Raw genomic sequence first — 18,041 nt, 5'->3', positions numbered from 1 at the left:
TTCCTGAGGAAGAGTGGTCTTTCTACTTTCTACTTGTTGATTCAGTGCAGGATTAAGTTTGTAATTATAAAGTAAACTGAAAGTATGTTCCTGCAAACATTAAAAGAAAAATAAGAAAGGAGGTTGGAGGATGGGAAGTATCAACATTTTGTTTTGTTTTGTTTTTAAGATTTATTTCACTTGAAAGGCAAAGTTACAGAGAGGCAGAGGCAGAGGCAGAGAGGTCTTCTATCAGCTGATTCACTCCCCAAACGGCTGCAATGGCCACAGCTGGGCTGATCCGAAGCCAGGAGCCTGGAGCTTCTTCAGAGTCTCCCATGTGATTGCAGGGGCCCAAGGTCTTGGGCCATTTTCCACTTCTTTCCCAGGCACACTAGCAGGGAGCAGGACTGGAAGTGGGACAGCTGGGACTTGAACCAGCAACCATACGGGATGCTAGCGCCGCAGGTGGTGGTTTTACCAGCTGTGCCACAGCACCAACACCTCAACATGTTCTTAGTTGTATCTAAGAAATACATGAAATCTGTTCTCTTTATATAAATTAAACAAATAATTTTTTTTATTTGACAGGTAGAGTTATAGACAGTGAGAGAGACAGAGAGAAAAGTCTTCCTTCCGTTGGTTCACTCCCCAAATGGCCGCTACGGCTAGCGCTGCGCTGATCCAAAGCCAGGAGCCAGGCGCTTCTTCCTGGTCTCCCATGAGGATGCAGGGGCATAAGCACTTGGGCCATTCTCCACTGCCCTGCTGGGCCACAGCAGAGAGCTGGACTGAAAGAGGAGGAACCAGGACTAGAACCCGGGGCCCATATGGGATGCCGGCACCACAGGCGTTGGATTAACCAAGTGAGCCACAGAGCCGGCCACAACAAATAAATTTAAAAAAAAAAACCGGGCCGGCGCCGTGGCTCAATAGGCTAATCCTCCACCTAGCGGCGCCAGCACACCGGGTTCTAGTCCCGGTCGGGGCACCAGATTCTGTCCTGGTTGCCCCTCTTCCAGGCCAGCTCTCTGCTGTAGCCTGGGAAAGAAGTGGAGGATGGCCCAAGTCCTTGGGCCCTGCACCCGCATGGGAGACCAGGAGAAACACCTGGCTCCTGCCTTTGGATCAGCGCGATACGCCAGCCAAGGCGGCCATTGGAGGGTGAACCAACGGCAAAAAGGAAGACCTTTCTCTCTGTCTCTCTCTCTCTCTCACTGTCCACTCTGCCTGTCAAAAATAAAAAATAAATAAATAACAACCTTGAGATTTAAAAAAAAAAACTACCACATGGCACTGTGGCATAGCAGGCAAGGCCGCTGCCAGCAGTGCCAGCATCCCATATGGGCGCTGGTTTGAGTCCCAGCTGCTCCACTTCCGATCCAGCTCTCTGCTGTAGCCTGGGAAAGAAGTGGAGGATGGCCCAGGTCCTTGGGCCCCTGCAGGCTCCTGGCTCCTGGCTACGGATTGGCGCAACTCCGGTCATTGCGGCCAACCTGGGAGTGAACCAGTGGATGGAGGACCTCACTCTCTCTCTCTGCCTCTCCCTCTCTCTCTGTGTACTTCTGACTTTCAAATGAATAGATCAATCTTTTTTAAAAAAATAAAAAACTACCACATGGGATACTCACATTCCGTATCAGAGCACCAGGTTCTAGTTACTCTGCCTCCAACCCAGCCTCCTATTAATGTGCCTGGAACGCAAAGGATGATGCCTCAAGTACTGAGTTCTTGCTTCTCAACTGGGAGATCAGATGAAGTTCAGTCCCAGCTGTTGCAGCTATTTGGGGAGTGAACCAGGAGATGGGAGATCTTTTTCTCTCTCTCTCTCAGAGGGAGATCTCTCTCACTCTGTCACTCTGCCTTTCAAATAAGTAAATAAATTTTTAAATGATAGAAATTTATTTTATTCTTAAAAAAAATTTTTTTTAAAGATTTATTTTATTTATTTCAAAGACAGAGTTACAGAGAGAAGTAGAGCCAGAGAGAGAGAGGTCTTCATCTGCTGGTTCACTCTCTAGATGGCTGCAACAGCTGCAGCTGAGCCGATCTGAAGTTAGGAGCCAGGAGCTTCTTCCAGGTCTCTCACATGGGTGCAGAGGCCCAAGGACTTGGGCCATCTTCTACTGCTTTCCCAGGCCATAGCAGAGAGTTAGATCTGAAGAGGAGAAGCCAGGAGTAGAACCAGTGCCCATATAGGATGCCGGCACTTCAGGCCAGTGAGTTGACCCACTGCACCATAGCGCCAGCCCCAAATGATAGAAATTTTTTTAAAGTCATGATTTTGTAACCCCAACAATAAAGGTGATTAGGACAGTAACTATCAATGAATTATTAGAAGGAATGATCTCAGGGAACAACATTAACACAGTCTTCCAGAATCATTTCCACATATTACTGATTAATTATCAAGGGAGAAATGTGCTTTTAAAATGAAAAATCCAGCAGTCACCATCATATCCAACAATTTCCTGTGTGCGCCACCAATTGTAATACAGCTGGTCTTTAAGTGCCTATTGATATAATATAGTCATAAATGTAAAAAGTCATCTTTATTTCTTACTAAAAATTTGATTTGAATCTAATTATAAAGAAAATGACAAAGTCCTGAACATTGAACATTCTGTAGGATACCTGCCCTAGACTCCATGGTTTCCAATGTTGTGCAGAGAGAATGATCCCAGACTGGTGAAAGATTAAAAGTTCAGACAGCTAAATGTAATTGACAAACTGATTAGATCCTAGGGCAGTAATAAACAGTCAACTACGAAAGATATTTTTAGAAACAATACAGATAAGAGATGAAATATGTGGCAGATTATACTTTTTGAATTAATGATGATTTTCTTAAATATGATGCTTGTGAAGGAAAACGTACTTGCCTTTGGGAGATGCAGATTGGAGAACTTAAGAGTGAAATGTTACGGTATCTGTGACCTACTTTCAAATGGTTTGGCAAAAGGTAGCATACATGTGTACAGAAAGACAAGGAAGAAGCGGGACAAGATGTCAACACTTGATGATTATTTTAGGTGGTAAAATCAGGTTTTCCTTATAATGTGCCTCAGCTTTGAGTCTTTTAACACATCACCCATTAAGTTTTAAAAATATTTTTGGGGGGCCAGCATGGCAGGTTAAGCCACTGACTGCAATGCTGGCCCCCATAGGGACACTGGTTGTTGTCCCAGCTGCTCCACATCCGATCCAGCTCCCTGCTAATGGCATGGGAAAAGCAGAGTAGAAGATGGGCCCCTGCCATCAATGTGGGAGAGCTGGATGAAGGTCCTGGCTCTTGGCTTTCATCTGGACCGGTCTGGCAACTGTGTCCACTTGGGGTATAAACCAGTGGAGAGAAGATATCTATCTCTCTGTCTCTGTAACTCTGCCCTTCAAAGGCTTAATAAAATAAATCTAAAAAATAAGCAAATAAATAAACGTATTTCTGGGGGATATGGAAGTATTACATAAATATTCCTATGTGTGGGCAGGTATTCAGCCTAGTAGCTAAGACACGGGTTAGAACCCACGCATCCTATATCAGAGTACCTAAGCTCAATTCCAGGCTCTGGCTCTTGATTACAGCTTCCTGCTAATGTAGACCCTGTAATGGCTCAAGTGATTTGGTCCCTGTACCTCAGGGAGAGACTTGGATTGAATTCCCAGATCCTAGCTTCATCCCTAGTCCCTGCCATTATAGGAATTTAGGGAGTGAACGAATGGATAGGAGCATTTGCTGTCCTCTCTGCCTCTCAAATAATTAAAAAAAAAAAAAAAAAAAAAAAACCACTCCTGTATATTAATCTATTTTCTCTATAAAGAAGCCCATTAAGCAACAGAAAACACTTACCCCTGACTAAATTATTAGTTCTAAATGTTAACATTTTAAATATTTTTTAAATTATGAAGCCATGTACTTAGCCGCCTTCTCAGTCTCTAATACTGTAAACAAGAAAGCTAATTATTTCCAGATGTCTGGAGATAATAAAGATTATGTGTTTTATCAATTCTTCCCTCATTTCTCTATTTTAGTACTTAGGACTGCATTTTATAGTTACCTCTGTATCTCTATTTCTGTCTCCCTAAACTAGCTTCCAAAGGGATAGGAGTGTATCACATTTTTTTTTTTTTTTTTTTGACAGGCAGAGTGGACAGTGAGAGAGAGACAGAGAGAGAAAGGTCTTCCTTTTGCCGTTGGTTCACCCTCCAATGGCCGCCGCTGCAGCCGGCGCACCGCGCTGATCCTGGCAGGAGCCAGGAGCCAGGTGCTTTTCCTGGTCTCCCATGGGGTGCAGGGCCCAAGCACCTGGGCCATCCTCCACTGCACTCCCTGGCCATAGCAGAGAGCTGGCCTGGAAGAGGGGTAACCGGGACAGAATCCGGCGCCCCAACCGGGACTAGAACCCGGTGTGCCGGCGCCGCAAGGTGGAGGATTAGCCTAGTGAGCCACGGCGCCGGCCCTGTATCACATTTTTATATCAAACAAAATATCTAATATGTTTACTGTTCAACAAATATTAGCTGAATAAATGAAAACAAAAAATTATGCAAAACCAACATTTTCAAATGAAATGACTGATTGCCTCCAAAATTATTCTCAAACTATACACTTTCTCTGGAAAACTGCTTTAAATTCAATGAAGCACAAAAATGTCCATCAGGGCCAGCACTGTGACACCGCAGGTTAAAGCCCCAGCCTGCAGTGCCAGGATCCCATATAGGTGCTGGTGCGAGTCCTGGCTGCTCCACTTCTGATCCAGCTCTCTGCTATTGTGCCTGGGAAAGCAGCAGAGGATGGCCCAAGTCCTTAGGCTCCTGCACCCGCGTGGAAGATCTGGAATAAGTTCCTGGCTCCTGATGTCGAATCAGCTCAACTCCGGTCACTGCAGTCATTTGGGGAGTGAACCAATGGATGGAAGATCTCTCTCTTTCTTTGTCTCTATCTCTCTCTGTAACTCTTTCAAATAAATAAAACAAATCTTACATAAATAAATAGAAATGTCCATCCTACCACTATTTGTAATATTAACTTTTTAGAAATACACATATGTACACTAGGAAAACATAATAAATTATGCCATACCTACAAAGGCACTTTAATATAGCCGTTAACAACAACAAAGCATTTAACAGCAAAGGAAGATGTAAAAGAAGACTGTAAATTAAATATATAATCTTAATGGCTGAAAATGGATTAAAAAGAAACTAAAAGAAATTAAGTTATTTTTAATACCAAATTATAATCTATTTTTCTCTTTATTCTTATGTTTTCCTAAAATTTGAAAAACTTCTACAAGTAGTAAGTGTTATTATTTTTTCCTTTAAAGATATATTTATTTAGAAGACAAAGCAACAGAGAGAGGGAGAAACAGAAAAGAAGAGATCTTCCATCTACAGGTCAACTGTCGAAATGGGTGCTATGGCCGGGGCAGTACAAGGCTAAAGCCAGGAGCCTGAAACTCTGTCCAAGTCTCCCATGCGAGTGGCAGAGGCCCAAGCACTTGGACTACGTTCCACTGCTTTCCCATGCTCACTAATAGGAAACTGGATGAGAAGCAGTGCAAACAGGACTTGAACCAGCACTCCAATAAGGGAGGCTGGCATTACGAGTAGCAACTTAATCCACTGAACCACAACACTGATCCCACCTAATGTGATTATTAGAAAAACTTTAAGAAAAGGAAAAAGATATTCACTTGACTAATTTTTCCAAAATCTCCTCTCTCCCAGAGTATTATATAAAGACATTAATCCAGTTCCTATTACCAATGGTTATTTTTACATCAAAATAAATGGATTTTTCTTTTTTCATGAATTTTATGAAATCACATGTTGGTTTAAATAATGGGATCCTTAGGCCAGCATTGTGGTGTAGTAGATAAAGCCACCACCTGTGTAGCCAACACACCACATGGGTGTAGATTCTGTGGGGAGCAATCCGGACTGGACTGAGTTACTGGAATTAAGACTTGTTCTATGCATCTGCTCTCCCACAATATGGCGCTGGGAGAGGAGTAAACAGCTTCCGCACAGCTGCCTCCAGTTCAACTAATAAACTGTAGGACTTGCTCCTGATTGGAGGAGAGCAGCGTACTCGGCGTGTGGGCAGCCGAGTTGGGATTGGCGGAGGAGGACTATAAAGGAGGAGAGAGACGGCATGCACCAGGAACATCTATGGGGAACATCTAAGGGAACCTGTGCAGCCCCCGAGAAGAGCCGGCCGGCGGTGTGCCACTCCCCTGCGGAAGTGGGGAATGTGGCCAGGGGGAACTGCCCTTCCACGGAGGTGGAAGGGATAGTAGCCAACCCGGGAAGAACCAGCAGCAAACCCGGGGAGGGCCGAGCAGACGAAAGAACAGCGCAGGGTCCTGTGTCGTTCCTCCACGAAGAGGGGGAGCGACATAATGGTGCCGTGACTCGGATATGAAGCCTAGGCAGGGTTTAGTGTCGTTCCTCCACGAAGAGGGGGAGCGACAGATTCCAGTTCCAGCACCTCCACTTCCAATCCTGCTCCCTGCTAACAGCCTGGGAAAGCAGCGGAAAATGGCCCAAGTGCTTGGGACCCTGGATCCACGTGCGAGACTTGAAAGTTCCTGGTTTCTGGCTTTGTCCTGGCCACAGTCCGGCTGTTGTGGCCACGTGGGGAGTAAACCAGAGAATGGAAGACCTCTCTGTCACTCTTTCAAATAAATTAATTATCTTAAATAATATAATGGGCTCCTAAAACCTATTAAAAGATTTTGTAAGTCTGCACAAATGTTTGCCTATTTTTCCTGAAGCTATTTTTTTTCTCTCTAGAAAAAGTATCTAAGTATCTTACTCCCCATTCTTCCATAAACTGTCATGTACCATTTCTGTGGTTTGAGTACAAATATTTCTTCCTTTCAATATTTTCATTAGGAAGCATCAGTTAGTCATATGGCTAGTACCTCTCCTATTCTTACCGTATTTTTCAACAGCAATAGAATACATACCTTCTTCCATTAACCCTCGAATCTGCTCATCTTTTTCTTTCAAAAGGTCGGCTGTTTCACTACTGTTTAATCTAGTGGCAAGTTCTTCTTTCATATTTTTGATTTCCTAATAAAAAGAAAATCTGTGAATACCATAAAGAATTACTTTAGTTCTATGCATACTTTTCAATTCTTTCCCCTGTCCAAAGAAGCACCCATAATCACATTTCCAAAAGAATATTTAAGTTTCCTCCAATTAACCTATTAGCTTGAGGAAGACTAAGAAAACAGTTTTGCATATGATATACGAACCTAAATTCAGATATTAATGTAAGATTTAATATGGAAATACAAATGAGGATAAGATAATTTTTAAAAACCTCCACTGTCTCTGCACATATTTTATAGGTTAAGTATTTGCATTTGAAAAAACACTGCTGGGACAGTGTCGCTCCCCCTCTTCATGGAGGAACGACACAGGACCCTGCGCTGTTCTTTCGTCTGCTCGGCCCTCCCCGGGTTTGCTGCTGGTTCTTCCCAGGTTGGCTACTGTCCCTTCCACCTCCGTGGAAGGGCGGTTCCCCCTGCCACATTCCCCACTTCCGCAGGGGAGCGGCACACCGCCGGCCGGCTCTCTCGGGGGCTGCACAGGTGTTCCCTTAGATGTTCCCCTTAGATGTTCCTGGTGCATGCCGTCTCTCTCCTCCTTTATAGTCCTCCTCTGCCAATCCCAACTCGGCTGCCCACACGCTGAGTACGCTGCTCTCCTCCAATCAGGAGCAAGTCCTACAGTTTATTGACTGAACTGGAGGCAGCTGTGTAGAAGCTGTTTTCTTCTCTCCCAGCGCCATATTGTGGGAGAGCAGATGCATAGAATAAGTCTTAATTCCAGTAACTTAGTCTAGTCCGAGTTGCTCCCCACAGGACAGGAAGAGATACACTGGTTAGGCACCCTCCGGTCATCATTGAGGAGTCTGAACGACTAATTAAAGCAACCAAACAAATGGCAGTATACGACATACTTCTTTTCTGTATGCATATACAGAAATTATAAATTTTAAATTAGAATTACAGCGAGCACAAAGGCAGAGAAAGGACAAATGCTGAGATGTTATTAAGTTATAATACAATCAATAACTACTAACTTAATTGTTACCAATTTCTAAAATAGGCAATGGTTGCAAATTAGAAGCATTAAAATAATGGTTCCCATCTTCAGCCACACCACCCTGAACATGCGTGATCTCATCTGATCTCTGAAGCTAAGCAGGGTTGGGCCTTGTTAGTACTTGGATGGGAGAATAGTGGTCCCCAAACAGGGATGACTTTGCTCCCATGGGGACATTTGGCAATGTGGCAAAGTGGGTGGTCCTCTTGGTATGTCATCGGTAGGGGCTAGGGATGCTGCTAAACATCCTTCAATGCACAGGACTGTCCCTCACAACACAGTCCAAAATATCCATAACATTGAAATTGAGAAACTCTCATTAGAATAAGTTAGTATTATGACTCTCAAAATGGAGTTACTAATCATTAGAAATCTCTATTTTAGGCTGGCACCGTGGCTCACTAGGCTAATCCTCCGCTTGCAGCGCTGGCACCACAGGTTTTAGTCCCAGTCGGGGCACCGGATTCTGTCCCGGTTGCTCCTCTTGCAGCCCAGCTCTCTGCTGTGGTCCGGGAAGGCAGTGGAGGATGGCCCAAGTGCTTGGGCCCTGCACCCCATGGGAGACCAGGAAGAAGCACCTGGCTCCTGGCTTCGGATCGGCATGCGCCGGCTGCAGCAAGCTGGCCACAACGAGCCGGCCATGGCGGCCATTTGTGGGGTGAACCAACAGAAAAAGGAAGACCTTTCTCTCTGTCTCTGTCTCTCTCTCACTGTCTAACTCTGCCTGTCAAAAAAAAAAAAAATCTATTTTAGAATTACTTGAAGAAGTACATAAGATGTTTGTTGTCAGATCTGGCACTGTGGTGCAGCAGATTAAAATCCCAGCCTACAGCACCGACAGTCTATATGGGTGCTAGTTCAAGTCCCAGCTGCTCCACTTCTGATCCAGCTCTCTCCTATGGCCTGGGAAACAGCGGAGAATGACCCAAGTCCTTGGGCCCCTGCACCAATGTGAAAGACCTGGAAGGAGCTCCTGGCTCCTGGCTTCAGATCAGCTCAGCTCCAGCGATTTGGGGAATAAACCAATGGATGGAAAACCTCTCTCTCTCTCTGTCTCTACCTCTCTCTGTAACTCTGTCTTTCAAATAAATAAATCTTAAAAAAAAAAAAAAAAGAGATATTTGATGTGGAGTAACAAATGAGATAAATGATAAACTAATTTATATAGTACCATTTAGATTTAAGTGTATTTATCTTGGAATTATCATTTACAAAAACTATTCTTATGATCTTTGCTACATATTTTGCAAGGATATAGACATAAATTAAACAAATAATTGTTTAGATTTAAGTGGCACAAGAACCATCAATTTAAATGTATCAAAAAAATCTATAATTGCTAATACTTACACTCTATGTATTCATCAAATCTTCTTTTTAATCTGAAAATTCACTCAACAGTGCAATCCTCAAAAATCTGATTTTATACAGTTTAATATTACTTTAAATTCTATTACCTTTTTAGCAGCATCTCTTTCTTTGCATGCTAGTTGAACTTTCTTTTCTGCTTCTGCAATTCTTTGAGTGAACTCATCTTTCAAGGAAGCAATACTACTACTTTCTTCTTTCACTCGGAACATTTCACTAAATTTAAAATATTTGAGAATGAGGATACTCTATATATTCTAAAGGTAACAAGACAAGAATAGTCCTCAAAAGGATGACATTTTCCCCAACATGTGTCTCATTATTATCTTATCTGATAGATGTCTGGGGCCTACACACTATTAAGAGAAAAATTACTTGCTAGATTTTCATTTTAAAACATCTCTAAGAAAACACAACAGAAGGTAAAAATGTTACCAATATTAGATATACAAAAAAAAAAGGTAAATAAAATGTTTCAGTTCTGAATCTTGTTTTTCCTAAATATCTCTTTAAATCATACTCAAAAATTTTTAACTACATTTTTAACTAATTTTTAACTATAATATCACAGCTTTCTTTAAACAAATATTATGATAATTATAAAATATTTTTAATAATAAAGTTTTGTTTTCATTTTTGCATAACAACCTCTCTTCAATGCCAAAGGCAATATGGTAAAGATAATTTCAATAGAAAAGTAATTTTTAAGCAATTATAATAATTATGGACAAGTTAATTACAAAACATTTTAATTTCAAAAACACTCAAATAACCAAAAAGTTTATGGGCCACCACAAAATGTATGAAATTATTCACACTTATAAAATACTTACTCTTTCAGGTTATCATAAGCTTCTTCCAAAAGTGCTTTTTCTTTACTAAGAGTTAATAACTGGGCCTCCCTTTTTTCCAGTTTCTCATTCAGAAATTCAACTGTCTGGAGTAAAATATGTGAAAGTCAAAACACTTGTAAAAAGGCCATTTTTAACGCATGCAGGTGATGATTTGTAAAAGTAAACCAATCACTATAACAAATAAAAGAGAAGTATCTCACAAAAATAATGCTGGGAGGATGGGCATTTGGCACAGCAGTTAAAATGGCACAGCTGCATCCTATAGCGGAGGGCCTGGGTTCAAGTCCCAGCTCCGTTTCCAGTTGAGTCTCCTGTTAATGCACACCCTGGGAAGCAGCAGCAGATGGCTGAAGTACTTGGGTCACTGCCACTCAGTGTGGGAGATCTGAGTTCTGGGCTCCAATCTGAACTCCAGATTGAGTTCTGGGGTCCGGGTTTCAGCCTAGCCCAGCCCTGGTGGGGTTGTCAGTATTTAGGAAGCAAACCAGCGGATGAAAAATCTCTCTTTGTCTCTCTGCCTTTGAAATGAAATAGAAGTAAGTTTTAAAAACAATACTGGAACACAGTTTATGCAGAACACTAAGAACTTTTATAGAGCTGACAGGAGAGTATAAATTGGTACAACCACATAGCTGGTGGGAGATTAACCACTTCAGAAAACAATCATGCAATTTCTGGTCGAAGATTACATATGCTTAGATGCAGAAAATTACACTTTCAGGTATACCTTAGAGGAGAAACAGCCCCAGTGGTTACAGGCATTTGGGAAGTACACCAGCAGATGGGGGCTCCCTGTCTTTCTCAAATAAATCAAAAATCATTAGTTGCTAAATGTATTATGCATATAGCTATTCCTTCTTAGAGTAATACTTCATGGCATTTTGTTTGTGAATATTAAAACTAGATACTAAAATCTGGTGTTTTTTTAAAAGTATATCATTCAATACGTGGCAGTGAGAGGAAATCTCTTTAATACATCCTTTATCCCTATCCTTATAGACTTATAGTCCTATAAACTATCCTTTCGTCTATAAAAGATGTCAACTCAATTTTTTTTAAAGATTCATTTATTTATTTAAAAGGTGGAGTAAGAAAGAGAGAAAGAAAGACATATCTTCCATCTGCTAGTTCACTCTCCAAATGGCCACAATGATCTGGTCTGGGTGAGGCCAAAGTCAGGAACCTGAAATCCATCCAGGTCTCCCATGTGGGTGGCAAGGGCCCAAGCACTTTGGTCATCTTTCACTTCTTTCCCAGGCACATTAGCAGGGAGCTGGATCAAAAGAGAAGCAGCTGGAACTCAAACCAGCACTCATTTGGAATCTGGCATCACAGGTGGCAGCTTAACTCACTGCACCACAACATCAGCCCCAACAACTCAATTTTTTCATCTAAAAGCCATATGAAAAGCCAAAACTACAACTTAATATTAAAGAATTAATGTCACTTTCCTTTTATATGTATTAGGTAGAGACAATCTGTCATTCCCAAGCAATGTCATTGCTCAAACATTTCCTTTTCTCATTCATGTGAGACAGCAATGAATAGACGGTATCAAAAAGAAAAAGAAAACAAACTGAAGTGATACAGGGAGACACACTCCATAAGGATCAAACGAAATAGAAATATTAGTAACAGAGAGCATCAACTATTCTTTTTTTTTTTTTTTTTTTTGACAGGCAGAGTGGACAGTGAGAGAGAGAGACAGAGAGAGAAAGGTCTTCCTTTGCCGTTGGTTCACCCTCCAATGGCCGCCGCTGCAGCCGGCGCACCGCGCTGATCCGATGGCAGGAGCCAGGATCCAGGTGCTTTTCCTGGTCTCCCATGGGGTGCAGGGCCCAAGCACCTGGGCCATCCTCCACTGCACTCCCTGGCCATAGCAGAGAGCTGGCCTGGAAGAGGGGCAACCGGGACAGAATCCGGCGCCCCGACCGGGACTAGAACCCGGTGTGCCGGCGCCGCAAGGTGGAGGATTAGCCTATTGAGCCACGGCGCCGGCCCGAGCATCAACTATTAAAGATTACATAAAAGACTAAATTTAAGACTTAACTGGGGCTGGCATTGTGGCATATCAGGTTAAGCCACCACCTGCAATGCCAACATTCCATATGGGTGCCAGTTCAAGTCCTGGCTGCTCCACTTCGGATCCAGCTCTCTGCTAATGTGCCTGATAAAGCAGCAGAAGATGGCCCAAGTGCTTGGGCCCCTGCCATCCACATGGGAGACCAGGAGGAACCTCCTGGCACCTAGCCTAGCCCTGGCCATTGCAGACACTTGGGGAATGTACCAGCAGATGGTAGATGAAAAAAAAGAAATATTTGTCACTTTCTTTATTAAAAAAAAAAAAGACAAAAGACTTGCTACAAATAATGTCAAGAGTCAAAAAATTGCAAAATACAAACCATAATATTTATGTTCATTTTAACACATCTACAGAGAAGTTGAAGTGTTTAACTTAAGAAAATAGTCTTTGACAAATAGATAAACTAAAAGGAATAGAATAAAGGAATTTTAAGGTAGTAACAACATTAACAATAAAGACGTAAGATGGAAACTTTTATGTTTTTCTGAAAATATCAACTCACTTTACCATAGTTGCCTTGGAGAAATTTAAAATAATTTAATATTAATAATACAATGAAATGGCAAAGGCTGAATCTGTTTTAAATCAGTACAAATCATTATGCATCAAGGGCAATATTTTTAAAATGACTGATTTTATCTCTGAGAAGTACATCACTTTCCGCAATTACCTTGCTAATGTCTTCTGACTCAGAAAGAGCTTCCGGCTGACTTTCAGCAGCTGCACTCTGTTCAAGCACCTTGGCTAAGACAGTATGTTCCTCATTTACAGGTGTAGAAGAAACCAAGATATCGGGCTGATCACAGTTAACAGGAGTTGCACTTCGCCCACTTTCTTCCATTTCTGCTTCCTCGGTGGGTATAATTAACGTTTCATTTACTTCGTCTTCAGATTTTCCTTCAACAAACTCAACTTTTTTAGTCTTTGGAGTTGACGGACTAACTATAATAGGCACTAAAGCATATCCCTTGCCTGATAACTCATCATCTGAATTAATCTCGCTTACACTCCGGCTGTCTAATGACTGTACACTAAATGAGTCTATTCTTTCAAAAGCATCAGATGAGCAGCAACTCTCGGTGAGTTTTTGGAAATCATCTAAACGATTATACTCAGGGCAAGCAGATGCAGAGAGAAGCTGGAAAGACGTCTGCATCAAGTGAAGACTTGATTTTGAATCTGTCGTCTCCTGTCTCGAACTTGCTGAGCTCTCACTTATTACACTTTCATGATCTAAAACTTCAATATCGCTGGTGGTAGAAGTACCTGATGAGAAGGTACTAATAGGAGGAGAAGGGGTATTGCTCTGTCGGTCTTCGTGTTTTTGCTCCTTAGGTTCCAAGGCCACATCCTTTGTTTCTGCTGTGACAGACTGGGTAGACAGATTAGGCACACTTTCCGTAGTTGTTTTCACGTTAATTACACTTTCAGATACTTTCAGATGAACAGTTGGGGCCTTCCCCTCAGATTCCTTATTAACAGTTTCTTGATGCTGGCCTGCAGGTTTAGGTGATGGGATATCTACTGCCTCAGTCTCCCCTAACACACTCGAAGAAGAGTCTTTCACATCTGCTTCTGCTGTGTCAGTAGTTCTTGACTGTCCAGCGTGCAAGGATTCATGCAAGGTGCTTTTCACTTCTTCTTCTGGTCGCTGTGATTTAGCTGGAGGTTTGGATACCACTGGACTCTTCTGAATGGTCTGCACATCCGTAGGAGAAAGAAAGGCACTGAAGAAATTTTCAGATTCATCAACCACAGTCCTCCGAACCGGCTTTGTAATTGCTTTGGGAGAGGCTGTTGGTGGACTCTGAGGTTCGGTGTTTGATTTCAAGCCCCAGTTTGAAGTGTCCCATCCTCCACTGACAGAAGGGCTGATTCCTTCAACAAAAAAGATTAAAAATATACATATTACATTCACACTTCAATCATCACTATAAATAAACATAAATACAAAACCAGAACAAAGAAACTTAGGGAATACAACCTGTGATTTGTACCTGCTGAACTTCTTAGTGTATTATTAATTAGCTCCTTGGGTTAACTTGGGCCTTAAAAAAGAAAACTGGTGGGGCCGGCACTCTGGCATAGCGGGTAAAGTCACCATCAGCAGTGCTGGCATCCCATATGGGAGCTGGTTAGAGTCCTGGCTGCTCCACTTCCAACTCAGCTCTCTGCTATGGCCTAGGAAAGCAGTGGAGGATGACCCAAGTCCTTGGGCCCCTGCACCTGTGTGGGAGACCTGGCAGAAGCTCCTAGCTCCTGGCTTCAGATCAACTCAGCTCCGGCCATTATGGCCATCTGGGGAGTGAACCAGCAAATAGAAGACCTCTCTCTCAATCTCCCTCTCTCCCTCCCTCTCTCTTTCTCTGACTCTGCCTCTCTGTAACTCTGCCTTTCAAATAAATAAATCTTTAAAAAAAAAAAAAAAAGAAAGAAAACTGGTGAGGATCTGCCTGAGAGGAAGTAGGAGTACAGGTAAACGAAGCCAGAGCACCAGAAACAAGTATATTATTCTGTCCCATAACAAATTAAGAGTGTAATGGCATATAATTCATAACCCACAATACATCCACAATATATATGATTCATATCACAACAACAGGCAGTATACTTACGGGTCATGTGCATCTACACCGAAACAACCTTACCTATTCATGTTCATGTTAATTTTATTCTCATAATATCAACAATAAAACAGCTATTCGCCACAGAGGGCAAAATTCCACAGCTGAACACAAGATACTAGTGAAAAATGTTCTTTTCCAAAGAACAAGTTAAACTGATGGGAACAGTTAGTTCCCATTTTCATCCACTTAATGCCAAATGTATTCTGAGAGTCTCACTCTCCACATTAACTCTAAAACAAAGCTTTTTCCATTCTCAAATTCCAAATTTCATCAACAATTAAAAGATCATTATCAATTTCAGAAATGTGTACCTTTTTAGAACTACTGCTTATTCATATACAAAGTGGTTGACACTAGGATTTTTTTTTTTTTTTTTTTTGACAGGCAGAGTGGACAGTGAGAGAGAGAGACAGAGAGAAAGGTCTTCCTTTTTCCGTTGGTTCACCCCCCAATGGCCGCTGCAGCCGGCGCACCGCTCCGAAGCCAGGAGCCAGGTGCTTCTCCTGGTCTCCCATGCGGGTGCAGGGCCTAAGCACTTGGGCCACAGCAAAGAGCTGGACTGGAAGAGGAGCAACCGGGACAGAATCCGGCGCCCTGACCGGGACTAGAACCTGGTGTGCTGGCGCCACAGGCGGAGGATTAGCCTAGTGAGCCGCGAGGATCTTTTTTAAAAAACTATGGGAAAAAAGGGTAATTATCCTATCAGTCACAGAAAAAATTACTACTAAAAACATGATAAAAAAGGCATATTTATTAAAATATTTACAGCACTTCAATTTCTTTTTTCCTTTTCTAAATTCAACAGTGGCTAAGCAGAATTATCACAAATCCTGCACAACTAATTAAAAGCTCCTGAAAACTATTAAGCCCTATAGCAGTGCCATGTCCTTTAACACCACTTTAAAGCTGATCCTGATTAAAAGTATTTAAGAAACTTCAGTTTGGACAAAGTTTTAGATTTATTTGCATAATATAAGAAAACAATGAAAAATTAAACATGCAAAAAATCACAGAAGACTGGTTTGTTGATTATTGTCATCTTATTAGCTGGCAGGAATCAAATTTGCCCCCTAAAGAATGTTTTGTGGGGCCGACACTGTGACACAGTGGGTTAACACCCTAGCCTGAAGCGCCAGCATCCCACATGGGCGCCGGTTCAAGACCCAGCTGCTCCACTTCAATCCAGCTCTCTGTTATGGCCTGGGAAAGCAGTAGAAGATGGCCCAAGTCCTTGGGTCCCTACATCCGGGTGGGAGACCAAGGAAGAAGCTCCTGGCTCCTGGCTTCAGATCAGCGCAGCTCCGGCCGTTTCGGCCAATTAGTGGAGTGAACCAGCGGATGGAAGAAGGCTCTCCCTCTCCCTCTCCCTCTCTCTCTCTCTCTCTCTGCCTCTCCTCTCTGTGTAACTCTGACTTTCAAATAAATAAATAAATCTTTTTTTAAAAAAAGAATGTTTTGCATAATCCCAGGATCTTTTGACATGCATTTAAATTACTTTGTTCTCAAGATTATGGTCATTTTTGTCATATAAAACACAGCAGGTGGTCAGTAAACATTTATGGCAATTCACTGAAATCTGATTCTATTCCAATTAACACGCATAATTCATGTCCCAGATTTTAAAAAATACTATCTTTATATTTAAAAATTACATTCTATCACTTTTATAGTAATTCAAAATATGGGATTCACATGAAAAAAGCAAGTTACTCTACCAAAGTCATTACAACACCTTTGTAAAAAGATAATAACATACACACATGTGCAAAAACACCTGAAAAATGACATAGCTCAAATTTAGGTCCTGACTTTTCAACGACGTAAAATTAAATGCAGAAGTAGTCAAGAATAACGTACTCTTCCACACAAAGCTTCAGACCCATCAAACCTACAAATCTTTACCCCACACATCAAAATGTTAACCTTACAGACAGAAGCAAGGGAAGATCCTTGAAAAACAAAGTTCAATGACTAACAAAAAGAGACTCAGCCATTCAGAAATAAAATGTGATACAACCCAAAAATCTTGGGCTTCGGATTCCACAGACACTGCTCCAACAACTACAGCATTCCGCCCTTCACCCACTGTGGGATCCAGAGCAAGTTGTTTAGCTATTCCGAGACTCATTTTCCATTCCTGCTGAAGACGAAACAGCCATTAACAGGCACAGGACGCGCCACTGAGCACCGAGTGCTCATTACATGTTAGGGGGTTCTTGCAGTCCCTGTTGAGTTTCATGCTTCAGGTCTCCGGTCCGAACAGTGCCCGCGACGCAACAAAGTGCGCCCGAAGCTGTCGAAGGAGGGCGTGGGGACAAGAGCAGCAAATCGAGTCCCTGTCATCGCAAGCAGGCGGGACCCGCACCCAGGACCAAAAGCGAAGGGACTCGGAGCTGGATCTCCCGTCAGGAAAGCAACAAAGACCACCTCGGAGACTCCAGCGGCATCTGGGAAGGGGTCGGGGAGAGACCACTTCCTGGGAACTCTCGTCGAGGAAGGGTCCCTGTCTACACCGCTTGACCTGTGCTCCCTGGGGAACAGAAGCCGGCCGGAGCCCAGGGAGCCCGCCCCCTCTCCCTTACCCGGCTCTCCGTAGGGAATGGTCTCGGCCCAGACGCCCGGTTCCTCTTCTTGAATGTCCAGGACCCTGTCGATGGATTTCTGGGCCTGGGACAGGGCCTGCTTGGCGAAGCTGGAGAGCTGGGAGGCGTTGAACCAGCTCATCGCCCCTCCTCGGCCGGCAGCGGCGGCGGCAGCACCAAGCGGGAAAGCCGAGGGCCAGGCCCACTGCCTCAGGCCCTGGGGAGGATGCAGCGGAGCAGCCTCGCCCCGCTTCGCCCCTCGGAGGGCCCTGTCAGTGGGTGCCCATCACCTCAACAGGCTCCCCCGAGCCCGGGATGTTAGCCTTAGCCCTTCCCGCACAGCTGAGGGAAGGGCCCAGCGTGCGCATGCGCAAGCTGCTTCCACGTACACAACCACCAAATCCGGGAGCCCAGAGTTCCGTCGACAAAC

The 18,041-nt window shown here is 43.1% G+C and overlaps 1 protein-coding gene across 1 annotated transcript in view; it reads right to left on the bottom strand.

Moving 5' to 3' along the window:
• TMF1 (TATA element modulatory factor 1) overlaps positions 1-18,041 on the bottom strand; it is a 39,889-nt gene extending 21,848 nt beyond the window's left edge. The window contains exons 1-5 of the mRNA XM_002713303.5: positions 17,612-18,041; positions 13,073-14,280; positions 10,299-10,402; positions 9,555-9,681; positions 6,951-7,056 (exon numbers count right to left, since the gene is read on the bottom strand). Of these exons, the coding sequence (XP_002713349.1) occupies positions 6,951-7,056; positions 9,555-9,681; positions 10,299-10,402; positions 13,073-14,280; positions 17,612-17,753 (1,687 nt within the window). The 5' untranslated portion in view covers positions 17,754-18,041. The remainder of the gene's footprint in view (positions 1-6,950; positions 7,057-9,554; positions 9,682-10,298; positions 10,403-13,072; positions 14,281-17,611) is intronic.

This window comes from Oryctolagus cuniculus, chromosome 10 (genome assembly GCF_964237555.1).
Source record: "Oryctolagus cuniculus chromosome 10, mOryCun1.1, whole genome shotgun sequence".
In the NCBI taxonomy this organism is placed as follows: domain Eukaryota; kingdom Metazoa; phylum Chordata; class Mammalia; order Lagomorpha; family Leporidae; genus Oryctolagus; species Oryctolagus cuniculus.
This window is presented reverse-complemented; position numbering and strand designations above follow the sequence as displayed.